The following is a 15,860-nucleotide window of genomic DNA, read 5'->3' as shown; positions in this document are numbered from 1 at the left end:
TGCTTGTTTTGGTCATTGTACCGCCACAAAAATAGGGCCTAAAGTTATGCATAACTTTTATTTAATTAATGGATGCCACATAACAATAACAATATATACAGTATAGAGTATACAGTCCAGTATCATCTGAAGTTGTGTTGTATTCTTTTACATAAAAATAAATACATAAATAATAACTTTGAGGCTTTAATTACAATGGTTTCACTACCAATATGATATTATACTCAGATATATAGTTTGTTGTCTTTTTTGTTTTTTTCTACTGGAACCAGTCAACTAGTTAATACTGTAAAGTGTATGTGTGAGTATGTGTGTGCATGTGCATGTGTGTGTCACTTACTGAGGAGTGCTGATGTCATCACAGTGTGGTAAAGATTGCACATGCTGAGTCACAGCTTACATAAAACAACAAAAATACACACTAATCTTTGGGTAAATTATAACCAGACAAACATGAAAGCACACTGCACACACACACACACACACATTTCCATCACTTCAGAGGACATTACATTGACTTACATGCATTTCCTGGAGACTCCTAACCATAACCATAACCACTACTTGTCTAACCCTAACCTTAACTCTTCCCATAACATAACCCTAAACTTACCTTAACTTTAAACCAAATCTTCACCCCAAAAATAATGATTTATGTTAAGTGGATTTGCTTTTTGTCCCCATAAGGGAGGTGAGTCCCCACTGTGCAAAACAGATTTACAGTATGTCCTCACAACATGAGGAACTGATACACATATACACACTCATAAGCGGTGAAATCAAACATGATAACATGATTGATTTTAACAAGCTGATATGGGGATTTTAGGCTGCAGTTGTTTTTTTCACTGTAGATGGTTATCTTGCATTTTATAGGCTCTGTATTCTGAGCACGTTTATGTGTGTGTTTGTGTTTGTGTGTGTGTGTGTGTGTGTGTGTGTGTGTGTGTGTGTATGGTCTCTATCTCTCTCTCACACACACACACACCACATACACACGCACTAAGCAGTAAAGGAGTGGTGAGCCCCTATGACCACAATACATCCTGTGGATTATAAGGCGCTATCTTTCTTGAACTCAGGAACACTTTGCCCAGAACATTGAAGAGAGCCAAGGTAAGACTGCAGCTCAGGCTGTCTTTTCAACTCAAAAAAACAAAAAACAAAAAACAAAACTATAATCTATATTTGACATTACAGTTATTGTACTCTACAGCGAGTAAACAGTCTCTACATTATTGTCAAATTCTAGCATTTGTTGACGATACAACATGATTGACAATACGGTGCTGGATGATTGATTACTACTGCGATGCTAGTGGGATTCATTTTTAATAACTGCAACATCAATATATGATAAATGAATGATAAAAGAATTAAAAAAAACAAAAAATCCTCTCTGGTATAGACACAGACTTGGAATGAGTTTTCAAAGTCTTTTTTTGTAGCTTGCAGATGTTTATATTATACATTTCTATCCATATTACTGTGGACAGACTGATTAAGTTTGTTAATGATTATGTGGATCTATTTGCCAGTAGAGTTAAATAGTCTACTGTAAATTGCAATGCAGCCCAGAGGAACAGATGTCTTTGGAGGACTTTGAATACTGATGACAGATTTTTTTTTTTTCTTTCTGTGCTGATCCACATTTTTATGCCAGTCTTAAACATAATCACAGGTGACAACCAGCCTCTCGGGCTGACATTAACTTTTAAAGTTATTACTCAAAGTAACCAAGGAATTTAAGGTATTAAGATAAAGTTCAAATTAAATATCTGACAATATTTTAAACTGCCATTACTCTTGGGAACCTCAACAGTGCAGCCATAAAGTCTCCATGTTTGTTGTGTGCAGCTACATGTATCAGCATGTCTGTGAAGTAAAACGATATGTGTTAAAGCTATTTTTAGACACTCACTGTGAGCTAAATGGAAGAAGAGAGAGGCTAACGGGGTTTGTACTGTATAATGTTTGTGTGTCTTTTTCTGTGTCTCAACGGTGCATTTCAGGATTGCTGGCACTGGTTCTATATGTTGTGCAGCTGACTGCAAGCACACAGGGGCACGCACACGTTTGGCTCTCGGTCTCTCTCTTTGCCCTCGCCTGCTCTTCACAGCACATTAAACAGGATGGCTATAAGCCTCTCATTCACCCAAATAGACACATACCCACACAGACATACAGACATTCACCTTGTTTTTGTCTCCAAGAGTACATCGGAGTGAAGCCTAATTGCTTGAGTGATATGATGGATGTATTTTTGAAGCCAGGCCTGTTTGGCAGTTTTGTCAACTCCCTGTTTCTCTTTTTCTGAGTTTTCCTTGTTTTTCTGTTTCTAAAATTTTCCCAATGTTTCACTTTTTCTCAATGTCACATAGCATTCTTAAGGTCTAAGGTTAATGCAAGGAAAATATATTGTATGTGTATGTCAGATCTGTATTTACTGTATTTTGGTTGTTTTGTGCATGTGTGTTTGTGTGTGTGTCCTGCCAGTGGGCCTCATTAAGCAGGGAAGATTTTGAGACCTTTCAGACCTTGCCTTTAGTAAACTTGGTGTCACTAATGAGTGTTAATGATGTTGGCCTTTGTAAACACTCTGTGTGTACGTGTGTTTGTCTCTGTTTGTGTGTGTTAGATGGGGAAAAGACGGTTCTCGGGTTTGGAGGTGACCCTAATGGTCATGTTCACAATGATGACAGTGGCAGCCATCGCTCTCATAGTTCTGTTTGTGACTGGAGAACCTGGAGTCATTAAAGATGGTAGGTGAACACGCTTACACACACACATTAAGATGTACATGCAAAGTTACACACAAATAAAAGAAATAAAAATAAAACAGCATGGGGACACCAAACCATTAATACTAATAATAAGAATAATAATAATAACTTCGTTCTCATGGTTTCCTAGTGTATAATTACCAATTATATTAAATTATAATTTGCAGATTCATCAGTGGACTTTGATGACTTTGAAAACGTATGGAAGATAAAGGTTTAGAAATTATGAAACAGTCCAAAGTACCTGATTAAAGGCCATATTTACAAGACCATGTGACAAGACAGTTTCAAAATGCAATATACATATTTGAATTTAATCATCTATTTGTTTGTTTGTTTGTTCATTTATTTTTAATATTGACCTATTGGAAGTTAAAATGACATGGATTTCAGGAGGGAACAGGGTTTAGAAAAAAACACTGAACTTTATTATGAAGAGACAAAGGTAACAACTGCTATACCCAATCACCGGTGTTTGTATCATTTTACATTACCAAATACATGCATGATATACATCAACACAGATGAACACAACACAACTTACACGTAAGATCCTCTATGAAGGTACTTACGTATACTGTACACACAAGTACATCCAGTAAATGCCTCCCCTCATGTATCCATGGTTGCCTCACACCTCTTACATTAGTTCACCTTTGGTTAATGACACAAACATATTTTTCTGGATTATTTAAAACTAAATAAGTTATTTTTAGCCTGCAGTTTAAACACAAACCAAGCTACACCATCCCAATTACTGTTGGCCAAGAATGTTGAATGAAAGTAATGTCATTACTTTTTTAGCGTAAGGGATTACAAATTCAAAATCACTACATATATTTCAGTTAGTAATCCCAGTGTTGCTCCATTACTCTATCATTTTTGGGAGGTAGGCTATTGCTGTCTCGCTAGGATTTGCATGAGGATTGATAACAGTTTGGTCCATGATGTGTTAGCTTGGCACTCCTAGCTAGACTTGGCCTAAGAAGAAGAAATATGCCTCTGGGTAACCCCAAAGTTGTCTTGTTTACATGTTGCGTCTTCTTAGCAGGCTAGCTAGCCACCTGGCCTTTGTTCATTGTTGGGACTGTGAGGGCAGGACTTGTGAGGTGTATTATGTGGACCCTGTTAGCTGGTGAAACTCAGTGAATAGTTCCAGGGCATATAGGCCAGTTAAAACCTTTTTTTCTGTATTTACACATTAAAAAAATATGCAAATAAGCAGGGTGGCTTTGGAGTTGCTGAAAAGCTCCTTTCGATGGAGGTGGAGTATTCAGTGAGTAATAAGCCAAGAAGAATTGATTACATTTCCCAGGTAGAAATAAAAAGATGATAAAAGATAGCAACACTGCGTCTTCATCAATAGACAGCTAATTCATTTTTGAATGTAAATTTCTAATGATGATTGGTGAAGTTAATCTGTTCGCAGTGTTCATGTGAGTCTAATAAATGATATAATCATCACTAGGGATTAGAGGATTTTCTCTTTGAATGTTTGTTTTAGTGTTGGAGAAAAGTAAACCTTTCATCTTTTGGCAGAAACTACAGAAGTATTTGTTCCTCAGTGTCCAAATATTCCTCTGGCTGAAAGAATAGACTGTTTCCCTGATGCTGGAGCCTCAAAGGTATGAGTGACTATCAATTCTTAATAATGTTTGTGAAGAAGGTTTTTCCAAAGATCTTGGAAAACACTTTCTCCACAAAGACCTTGGTGGGTGTTGGGAAGGAGTTTTCATAAAGCCTGGTTCTTTTTACAACTCTTACAACTCAGATTTTACTCTAAGTATTGTCACAATTGAATTAGTGTTGTAGGTGATGATGATTTCTGTTACCTTGGTAATAATAAGATTACTCCAGCAATGATAATGATAATGAAGATAATTAAATGCTGGCATTTTCATGATGGTGTTGTTTGTGGTAGCAGAAATGACAGTAATGGTAATATGGATGGTCGTTACAGTATGATAACTATATCAACTATATCCATGTCACTTGAACAGCTAAAATGTGAGCAGCGTGGATGTTGCTGGGGCCCGCTGGATGAGCGAAATGTTCCCTGGTGTTTCTTCTCAACCAACCATGGATACACAGTGGAATCAGTGGAGGAACCGGATCCTTATGGTAAATCCCTATTTCCCCTCTCTCTGCCCTGCATTCCCACTCTTGCGCTCACTGACTGATGAAAATATTTAGCCTTTTTTTTTAGCTTATTTTCGAACTGCTCCGCATTCCTTAAATCTGTCTTCCTCGTCCTTTTTTTTTTTTTTTTTTTCCATTTTCACTTACTTTGCCTAAGGCATGTCTATCTGTGAAATATGACATGGATGGCATATCAGGAAACATGATTGACTTTGGAGAATGCAGGTTTTTCTATTTTCTGCTTGATTTCACTGCTTTGTGTGAACATAGTTATTGTGTAAAGCAAAAAGGAACATTGGACATTTTAAAGTCTGAACAACAACATTTTCAGTCACATTGTTGGAATAGCAAGAAAAAAACAATATTTGGGGGCTTGTTTTTTGTAGCAAAGGTGGTTAAATAGAAAAATGGGAAATGCTTAGACAGAGAAGAACATTATCAGAAACAGTCATTTCTCTTGGCCTGCCCAAGAAAGGCTTGATTTTATTCAACAGAGACTTTAATCAACACAAAAAATGAAAACGCTCCTTTTTATATAAGTCAAATTGTCTTCAAATATTTTACATGTATTCAGCCATGGTATCGCTTAAGGCTACTATGCAAATTGCATATTTACCTCAAAGGCAACTGAGGACTCAGGCTCTGTAAGCATATTGTACCCTTTGATCATATGGGTAAATGGATAACCTGGGAATACATCTGCTTGAATGCATTCCCATCCCAGCTTGCCTGATGAGTTTTATGTGGAGTGCTCAAACTGTGGGTCGTTGCAGTTTCTTTTTTTATTGTTGCTGTTCAGTCATCATCGTAGGATTAGATATTTCTCATGTTGTGATTAAATGTTTTATTTTTTTATGTTGATTGAATAAGAAATAAAGTAGCTGCAAGGCTCATCATTCTCCAATGCCTGGATGCCAATGTGGCACATTGTGTTCATGACAAGGCCTCTTAATTATAAACAAAGGATATTGGTCAGAATTGTTGTGGAAATATTAACATAAGTAGTTAACTAGACAGTGTAAAAGAAACAAAACATATTTTTGTATCTTAGCTGACCTCTGTACTTTGACCAAAATAACAAAGGCTATAATAGTACCACTATAATACCACAATAGTAGTTTGTGTCATTTCATCTTTATCCTCTTCTTTAAGCAGTTAAATATGCATTATAACCTTTACCCTGCTTTTGTTGTGTTTGAATTGCAGTAATAAAAGCCCACCTGAAGAGAATGGCCTCTCCTTCTTTATTTGGGGCGGATGTACAAGAGCTGTCATTTCATGCAGAAATGCAGTCAAACAATCGACTCCGATTTAAGGTACACACTCACACACGCCGCCTTTCTCTCCTTGTCTCTCTCTGTTAAACACCTTTTTTTTGCTTGCACACACAAATACACTCACATGTACACACTCACACATTTTGACAGTGACAAAGGAAATTGTAAGATAAATCTAGTCCGGTCAAATTATTTTCAAAAGCAATTTTATCAAAGCGTGTTTAACACAACAGCTTCACAGAACAAAAGAGGACAAGAATAGTGATCTGCACAACAAAGTACAAACATCACTGGGAGATATGAGGCCACACACTCACACTCCCTTTCCTCTCCTCAGATCTTTGATGCCCACAGGCAGAGGTTCGAGGTCCCCCACGAGCATGTAAGAAGCCTCAACAGTCACCCATCCAGCCCCATCAGCAACACACTGGAGATCACACACAAACCCTTTGGCCTTACTGTGCGCAGGAAGGAGAACAAAAAAATCCTGTGAGTGCTCAGTATTGTGTCTTTGTTTGTGTTTGATGGGGAAGGGAGATGTATATAAGAATAACAATACCACACTGTTTGCCATGTAGACAGTGAAGGATATAGAAAAGACAGCAGACTACCCGCACTTTATTCAACAAAATAATATAATGTGCATCCAGGTATATATGTGTACTATGTGCTAATCTATACGGTATGCATGGCATATACTATGACTGCACCTGTAGCAGAGGATGAGGGCATTACTATTTAATGCAATGCTATGTAGAAGGAATATTGTTATGGTGTATATTATGAATCTGCTATGCAATTAATGTTCACAGTAGATCATGTGGATGTAATTCTGGAGACAAAATAACTGTTGTAGTACCCAAAAATATTATAAGACAAGCTAAGTTGTTGAATATTTGATTCATCCCTCTTCACAGTCTTCTCCCAGTAATATTATAGAATTGAGAACTGACAGTCGTCAGTAGTTTACCATTGATTCTGTGTATCTCAATTGATGTAATTGTGTCAAAAGTTCACATTGTTATGCATTATTCCCACATAATAACATATGACTTCCCATGTTCCCTATTAGTTTCCCAGAGCAACAAGTAATAATGTTCATGTCACTCCAAGCACATATGGAGTGCCCTGGGTGACATCACAATGATCAATGCTATGTGCACCAAAACACACACACATACACACACTTCCTATTGAACACCATCAGGCATTAAACAATTATTATCATGGATACTGTGATGTCGTAGAATGTGGCACTGTGTGACAAATAGGGGTTGTGCAGGCACAAGTATCCTTGTTACTACTAGGAAGTGATGCATGGAGGTAAATGCCTAAACCGTGACTTTATACACTAATGGTGTTTTGCACATGCTCTGCTGTTGTGAATCAGAGATGATTGCCATTTATAGCACATGATTAATTTCTCTGCAAGGCGAAAGTTTATCTTTAATCTGGATGACTCAGAAGTTTCTTTTATGGGAAGGTGAAAACTAAAGCTACTTTTTGGAAATGTTCAGTTGAGTCTTACATTTATCCAGACATGGCTTAACATTCAGTGAAAGCAATACAACTGACACAAAAAAGACTGCTAAACAAGCAAGCCGAGTGTTAGATCCATGTGATACACCAGCTTGTTCTCATTCCATGTTCTCTAATTCTATGATTTCAATTGTTTAATAGTCTTTACTGCAGGGATCCTTAGTTCTCACACTGAAGAATTCCATTTTCATTGTGAAAAATTCTCCATGTGTTCACTTTCATTTACAATCTTCACTCACAGCCACAAAACCCCCAAACTGGAATGCCTTTGCTACATAAAGCTTCAGTTTTTCTAAATAACTTATTGGTATATAAAGCAGCATTGCTGTCTTTCACAGTACTGCCAACGACCTTCAACCAGAGGCAGTGATTACTCTGGAGATTTGCTGAAGATTAGCAGCCATTTAGTAATCAAATTGCTCTAACTTTCTTTTGCTCTCATGACCGCGTTTATGAGGCCACTTGTTATGTGAATTGCCACAATCACTCAGTGTGTTATGCAGTGTATTCAGGTGATAGGTCAGGCTTTACGCCTTCAAGAGTGTTTTTTCCTGTTGAAATGACACTTTGTTCCTCCCAAAGGTGACATTTGTTCCATGCATTATACTCCTCTTAGCTTTAAGAAAGGACAACCATATGGCAGTACCTAGGAACCCACTTTACTTTTGAAGTCAGGGCAATGGTTTCTATCAGTTGTTGGAATACAAACAACTCATATTAACATCCAAACCACCAAATTAATTCTTAAAATTTCCCAGGAGATTTTATAAATTGGTCACTACAGTAGCATGAAGGCAGAATGTCAGCATTCATTTATAAGTAGACCTATTCTGTTGAAAATACTGGACCCGAGGTAACTATCAAGTGGATTAATCATGTTTAAGCTATTATGGGAAAATAATCAACAGGTGGTTGAGAAAACATTCAGCTAAATGCATCTCAACGTTTTTAACTACAAGCTATTGACTTAATAGTTTTGTTGTGTGGTTATGCTTACAAGTGATTTAAAATGGCCTTTATTTCAGACTCTTTATTAGAAGCAGTGTGACTGTGAACTCAGCAGTAGCCAAATCTAATAAAATTTTATAAGTCTAACATTTGTTGCAATTATCTGCCATTTAACTGTGGTCTGAAGCTGGATTTTTTTTTTGGCACAGTTACATTTAATTTTGAAACTGTAATGTTTTAAATTTTCTGCTGTTCCACCAGAATCCTGTAATATTCAGACTGTAAATGAGCTGTCAGGCTTGTTACTGACTCCAAGCTGTCATATTTCATTCTTATCATGGGAAATATCACAACTAATGTTTCGTGATTTTTATAACTACTTGATAATATCTTTATCATCACATGATCAAGAACATGAACACTAGGAAGCCCACACATCAGAGTGATAATCAGGTTTAAATATTTACTTCTAATGCCAAAAAACCTGCATTAGGTCATAATTAAATGAATATGATGCTATCAGTCCCCAGATATCCAAAGTTTTATTAATGGAAAGAGCATGTGAGTGTGTGCTCACTGAGTAATGATACTTATAATCACTCTGCTCTTTGACCTGTCTGGCTGGTGTGTGGGCATTCTCTTCTTGCCATAAAGGCTACTTGTAAATAGACATGTTCACTGACTACACATGAAGCTCCTCCCAGTCATCTTATTGAGTCTGACTGACAACAACAACTTACGCAATGTCATATGATTGAAGACTACTGGGTATATTGACTGATTAAAGACTAATCCTGTGTTGCAGTTTGTTTGGGTATTAGCCTTTCTGTGGGTCCATTAATTTGTAAGTTAGTATTTGCACTGTATTTTTAACTGCTACTTGTATATTTTGTCTCTATATCTTTGTTTTGTCAGCTGTTTGCCGCTAGAGCAGGTTTAGTATTTCAACTACCAGTGTATGTCTTGTTTTGAAGGCTAGAGAAATGCCACCCAGAGGCCTTATTAGAGCTTGATTGGATGGTCTGTCTTCTCCCTGGTTTTTCTTTCTACAGCTCAACTCCTCCACACATCCCTATCTTGTTCCCACTCCCACTATCTCCTCTCGCTGCATCTCACTTTCACTTTCTGTCTTACTTCCTCTTTGTCTCTCACATTTTCTCTCTCACCTCGTCCCTCTCTTTCCCACATCACTTTGGTCTCTCTCTCGCATCAGTTCATCCTCTCACCTCCAAGTGATGACCTGTTCTTTTGTTTTTGTCTCCTGTTCTTCCTTTTTCTTTTTCTTTTTTTTTTTTTTTTTTAAACCAAATACATTCAGGTTTGACACTACGATGGCTCCACTGGTGTTTGCAGACCAGTACCTACAGCTGTCTGCTAAGCTCCCATCCCATAATATTTATGGCCTGGGAGAGCATGTGCATAGACAGTATCGCCATGACACAAACTGGAAAACCTGGCCTATCTTCACCAGAGATGCTTTTCCTAATGGGGTGAGGAAGATCACACATATACAACAAACACTCGCACACACTGCTAAAACAATCTTGAGGCAACAAATTCGTTTTTTCAGATAGTTTTATAAAACCTAACCAGTCAGCTGATTGATGTCATTATTACCTACAGTACCAGTCAAAAGTTTGTACACGCTTCTCATTGAAGTGAATGGGACGATGTGTCCCAACTTTTGACTGGTACTGTAGGTATTTCCACTTTTTGAAGTAGGTTTGAGACACAATTGTTCATGTACGTACATAAACCTACACATGTACAGATTGATAAATACAGTGTACATTCAGTCTATACAGTGTATACTCTTGCTGCATCTACGACATACATATGTCAATCCCTGGAATGCAACATCGTATTTCATGTCTGTGTTCATGTTTTTTCGGTGACTGTTGACATATGTGCTCCAAGGCTTACAGCTGACAAGTCTAGCCAGGATGTGTGTGTGTGTGTGTGTGTGTGTGTGTGTACATGACATGTTTACGTGTGTGCTCCCTACATGTGTATTCTCCTTCCCAAAGGGCTTATAATTGAATGTCTTATAAGCTGATTAGGTGGTGAAGTCACCCCCTCAGCTTCAATGAGTCTTCCACTTCCCTCCTGTGCCTCACACCTCTTCCCCACATCCCTTCATCCGTCTGTCTCTCTGCCTTCCCTGCAGGGAACACATAACCTCTATGGACACTATCCCTTCTTCCTCTGTCTGGAAGATGAGAGTGGAAAGTCATTTGGGGTCTTCCTAATGAACAGCAATGCTATGGGTAAAGATAAACACACACAAAGCAATGCTATGGGTAAAGATAAACACACACATACACACACACATACACTGAAAAGGCAGCAATGTGTTTAAAAATTTAGGATCAATACATACTGTACTTTGCTCTACAATTACATGATCATACAGTATGATACTCATGTACATATGCATACACAAGCACAGGCACCCTGGACATCAGAAAAAACAAAAAACAAAAAAAAAAACTTCAAAATGGTTCAAGGGCACATGAACCATCAGTTATGCCCTATCTTCCTAACATAAATGGATCTACTATTGCCTCAATCAAAAAACTGTGCTGACAAATCAAAGAGAATATTGCATGACTGTTTTATGAATGTCTCTATGAAGGGGATGACTGAAAGCAAGGTGAATGCCCGCTGACATGTTTCTATTGCTCATGTCTATAGTCTTCTCACATAAGAGCTTTTTGTTCCAGCTAGTCTTGACTGATACATATATAATGTGAGTTTGTTTGTTTTTGTGTGTGTTCTTGGACCGAATGAATGAAAGAATAAAAAACATGAGGAAAATTCACAAAAAGGAGGGGGTATTGCTAGTTCACAGTTGTTTGAGAGGGCATTTTTAGGTTATGATATACAGTTAAGAATAGTAGAGTTTTCAGTGTGTCTACCTTCTGTGTCTGTTTTTAGAGGTGATTTTGCAGCCCGCCCCAGCTGTGACCTACAGAACGATTGGAGGAGTCCTTGACTTCTATATTCTTTTTGGAGACACACCAGAACAAGTGGTGCAGGAGTTCCTTGAGGTGAGGTGCACATAATTGCTTGTGATTTTCTAAAGGCAACAAAATATACAGGGTATGTTTTGTGGGTGAGTCTCTTGTGCTGTGGTTTGAGAGTTGCCTTGGCACCGCAAATGCATTTAAACTATGTCCAATTATGTTGTCCAGCTCATTGGCAGGCCTGTCATTCCTCCATACTGGTCACTGGGTTTCCAGCTTTCTCGATGGGACTACGGCAGCCTGAATGAGGTCAAGAAAACTGTGGAGAGGAATCGTGCTGTGGGCCTCCCATATGTAAGATCCTGTGTGCTCGATTGTCTTTCTTTTTCTGTTTATTTTTCAGGTTTTCAATATGCAGTATGTCTGACAAATCTATCTAAAATCGCTATCAAAACTATTGCTGCCCCTATCCCAGTCTATGATTTTTTGCTCATATTCTTGTGATAAAAATGCGTAACAATTGTTTTTTTTTACAAATTTTTCAAATGTGACATTATTATTTATGATATATTAAGGATTTCAGGTGCATAAATACCCTCACGTGTTTGGTACTTGCACGCTCACTATCTCATGTTTTAAAACTTGAGCATATAAATTCTTATCACATTTTGTTTGCACTGTGTTTATTATCACAATAAAAATGAAAAATAAACCCAGACTAGGTGTAAGGTTGGACTGCAAGTTCTCCATTCACAAGGACCTGATGCCATGACAAAGAGAAATAGGCAATCTATTACTGAGAGACTATGGCAAAGTCCACCGAAAGTATCAGAAGCCTGAGACCTTTATCAATCATTTACTGTAAAGTCTGGAAAAAGAAACATGTTTTTTCTATTGATATTGGTAGGTATTCTCCATTTGAATCACTGATTTTCTTTGCAAAGCAAGAAGTGGAAGCTGGGGGCAGAGCAGAGGCAGGTCTTTGAGTTTGACCTGAGATGTCAAATGTTGAGAGACTGTTAAGGGAGGTTGCAAGGTTTTCCTTTTCTTACGAGATAATATGCATTTCAAAGACCAACAGTGATAATACAGGATATGTGCTGAGGGGGATTTCTTTAGCTGCCACCAGCTGTATAGCTTTTTTTATTGGGGGGGGGGGGGGGATTGGTCAGGGGGTGAGGGGAGTTGATACTTCACCTTGTGCACCCCTTGTTAAATTTGAACCACTCATGCACTACTGTGTGGCTCCAGAGGCAAGAGCCTTAACCACTACACTATCTGCGGAGACGTGATATGAAGGTTGAAGCAGGAGTTCGACAGACAGTCAGAGTGATAGGGATGGCCTTTAGCTTAGACGGGGTAATCCAGCTTTCTGTCAAATAATGGAGAGTCTTCTGGGCTCTATAGGTTCAATCCCGGGACCACTATTTTTCAAGCATCACTGAATGTTAGTGTTGATCAAAGATCAATCGACCGAGTTCCTTTCATTATCTCATTCATCCTGATCTGAATGTTAAAACTACTCCAACACCTCTTCCCCTCTGAGACACTTGATAAATAACAGTTCTGGTTGACATTTTCTTGCGAATGAGCCTCACAGCTTATCTCCGTCTCAGCCTGCTAACAGTAACAGTAAGAAGTCCTTTCCATACGAGCGCTGATGTTTCATGTATTTTTTATTCCATAATTACCAAAGTAAACTCATAATCCTAATCTTTGTACACTATGTCCCTATAAAACACTTCAACCATAAAAAAAAAACTCAGCAATGGCAGCACCAATCAAGGACACAGTTTGAACTCTGTCTTATCTAAAGATCAAATGCAAACAAATTTCCAACCCATCTCAATATTTCCCTCTGATAATCTCCAATCTCTCTTTGATATCCAAAAGGCATTAGGATGCAGCTGCTTCCTCTCCTGCTGTACTCAGGGACATATTTGATAACCATTAGGTAGACCACAGAGGGCATTATCACATTCTGCCTAATATGTCTGGAGCTGATTACCATTAGAGGAAGGATCTGGCAGAGCCATCCAAACCATCTGCTCTATCAATATGAAGTAGATTTTGGCAGACAACAGACAGACAGAGAGTGAGCATAAAGTCACACCCCTGCAAAAAAAACGAAAGAACGTGTTAACATTCCCATTGTCCTCCCAAGGTTTAGCAGCACATTAGCCGAGTTGTTTGCACTCACATCAGGTCTGAAAAAGCAAAGGCAGGTGAACAGACAAGCTAGCAGTTAAATCAAACAAGTTTGTTTTGTTTTGTGTCTTTTTTTCAGTTCTACTCACAGTACTAATGCTTAATAGTTTGTTTATAAGCGATGGTGGAATGGGAATATACTCTGTAATGATGATGCATTCAAGTCTTATTGAAGATACTGAATTTTGAGTGGATGTGTCAAAGTTATGCACAGAGGCAGAAGCATGAGTGGGTACATTTAAGAGGTATTAAGAGTAATTTTGTATAAATTGCACTCATGCAAGATACAAATATTATTTTAATACATGGAGCATGCCAGCATGCCAGCATCTCCAATTATGTTTTGAATATCTAATGAAATCTCACCCAATTGAAATAAACTCATTAAGTTATTCATATAGGATATAGTATTTTAAAAAAAAATAGTCTCAAAGCAAGAATAGGACTTTTTTGTGGTCAAATTTTTGAGTTTGGAATTCTTTTTACCTTTAAACTATATGATAGTAATAGCTATTTTGGCAGTAATTTGGAACCTCATGTACATGTAACTCCCCTACTTAAGCATGTTTCTCCTTTTACAGGACATTCAGTACACTGACATAGACTACATGGAGGATAAGAAAGATTTCACCTATGACAAAGTCAAGTTCAGCGAGCTGCCTCAGTTTGCTGACTACCTTCATGAGAAGGGACAGAGATACATCCTCATCCTGGTAAGAAAGACCGCATTGTCAATGAAGCATGTTAACTATTTGATGCATTAACAAAAACAAAATCACCGTTAAACAACCAGTGCTACTACAAAACAGCTGTTGCAATATACCTTGCAATTCTGGGTTGTTTGGTAGTGTTCTTATATTTGTATTACAAGCCAAATGTTGATGCTGTGATGTTGGGTTGATACATTTCAGCTATAATGAAGCTTGACAACAGAACATTTTTTTAACTATAGGAGCTTGCTGCTGTATAAAAGTAAACTCCATGTCCAATCACTGATTCTATTAATGATCAGCTTACCCTGTGAGAGTCCAAACACTACTGCTAGTTTGCTTTACAGTTTCTGACAAAAACCTCAGAATGTTGCAATGCTATGATGTGTCACTGAAAAATGAACCCAAATTATGTTTTTATGTTTTGTAAGTCAGTCTACACCAAATTGCTGTTCTTCAGCAAAAGTTTATTTGTAATAGCATTTCTATTCTTTTATATTCTTATGAGTGTATTCCTTTGTCCCCCAGGATCCAGCAGTAGCCACCAGTAAGAGGGTAGGGAATGCTCCATATGAGTCCTATGACCGTGGGACTGAGAAGAACGCCTGGGTCACCGAATCAGATGGGAAAACTCCTCTATTAGGAGAGGTGAGATGTATTTGTGTGTGAGATAGAACTGCATACAAATGAAACAATACACTTAGTGGCCTCTTAATTAGGTTCTTATCTCCATTCAAGCAAAGAGTTCTCTCCTTTTACACCAAGCCCTCATCCTACGAATCCTGCTAGTGATATTCAGGTCATCAGGTTGAGTCATGGGTTAACCTCATGATTAACCTGTGTTTAATGTGGAAGCACCGGTTAAACACAGATGTTAAGTTTAAGAGGGGTGTTAGTATATTCATTTAAATTCCAATGGTATAAGGCATAGAAGCCCACTCACTGTTGCACTTGGCATTACAATTGGCAACCAACATAATTTAAACAACCTTATCATGGCATGATTATTGCCAGAGGCACCAGTTCTAGCTTAGCAGAAACTGTTGGGAGTTTTATGCATTTTAAGCATCTGGATTTTGCTGAGAATAACGTGGTAAAAAAATATATTCAGTCAGTTTGAGTCCCTAAACTGTATTCTTAAACCAACTTGGGCCAATTTTGCTCTAGGATAAGTTGCGTCACAGCTAATCAATATGTAAAATAGCAATGTAGGCCTATGTAAAGAGGTAAATAAGTTAGGTTGGTTAAGGTTGTTTTCACTGGACTTGCATTAAGATGTGTAACAGTGGT

At 37.9% G+C, this 15,860-nt stretch overlaps 1 protein-coding gene across 1 annotated transcript in view; it reads left to right on the top strand.

The window, feature by feature from the left end:
• The first annotated feature begins 1,943 nt into the window (after positions 1 to 1,943).
• si (sucrase-isomaltase (alpha-glucosidase)) overlaps positions 1,944 to 15,860 on the top strand; it is a 73,070-nt gene continuing 59,153 nt past the window's right edge. Inside the window, exons 1-12 of the mRNA XM_042415198.1 lie at positions 1,944 to 1,956; positions 2,639 to 2,762; positions 4,323 to 4,408; positions 4,784 to 4,904; positions 6,129 to 6,238; positions 6,537 to 6,688; positions 10,005 to 10,176; positions 10,854 to 10,953; positions 11,624 to 11,736; positions 11,881 to 12,006; positions 14,442 to 14,573; positions 15,099 to 15,218. Of these exons, the coding sequence (XP_042271132.1) occupies positions 2,639 to 2,762; positions 4,323 to 4,408; positions 4,784 to 4,904; positions 6,129 to 6,238; positions 6,537 to 6,688; positions 10,005 to 10,176; positions 10,854 to 10,953; positions 11,624 to 11,736; positions 11,881 to 12,006; positions 14,442 to 14,573; positions 15,099 to 15,218 (1,356 nt within the window). The 5' untranslated portion in view covers positions 1,944 to 1,956. The remainder of the gene's footprint in view (positions 1,957 to 2,638; positions 2,763 to 4,322; positions 4,409 to 4,783; positions 4,905 to 6,128; positions 6,239 to 6,536; positions 6,689 to 10,004; positions 10,177 to 10,853; positions 10,954 to 11,623; positions 11,737 to 11,880; positions 12,007 to 14,441; positions 14,574 to 15,098; positions 15,219 to 15,860) is intronic.

The sequence above is a fragment of the Thunnus maccoyii genome, chromosome 6 (assembly GCF_910596095.1).
Source record: "Thunnus maccoyii chromosome 6, fThuMac1.1, whole genome shotgun sequence".
Taxonomy (NCBI): Eukaryota; Metazoa; Chordata; class Actinopteri; order Scombriformes; family Scombridae; genus Thunnus; species Thunnus maccoyii.
This window is presented reverse-complemented; position numbering and strand designations above follow the sequence as displayed.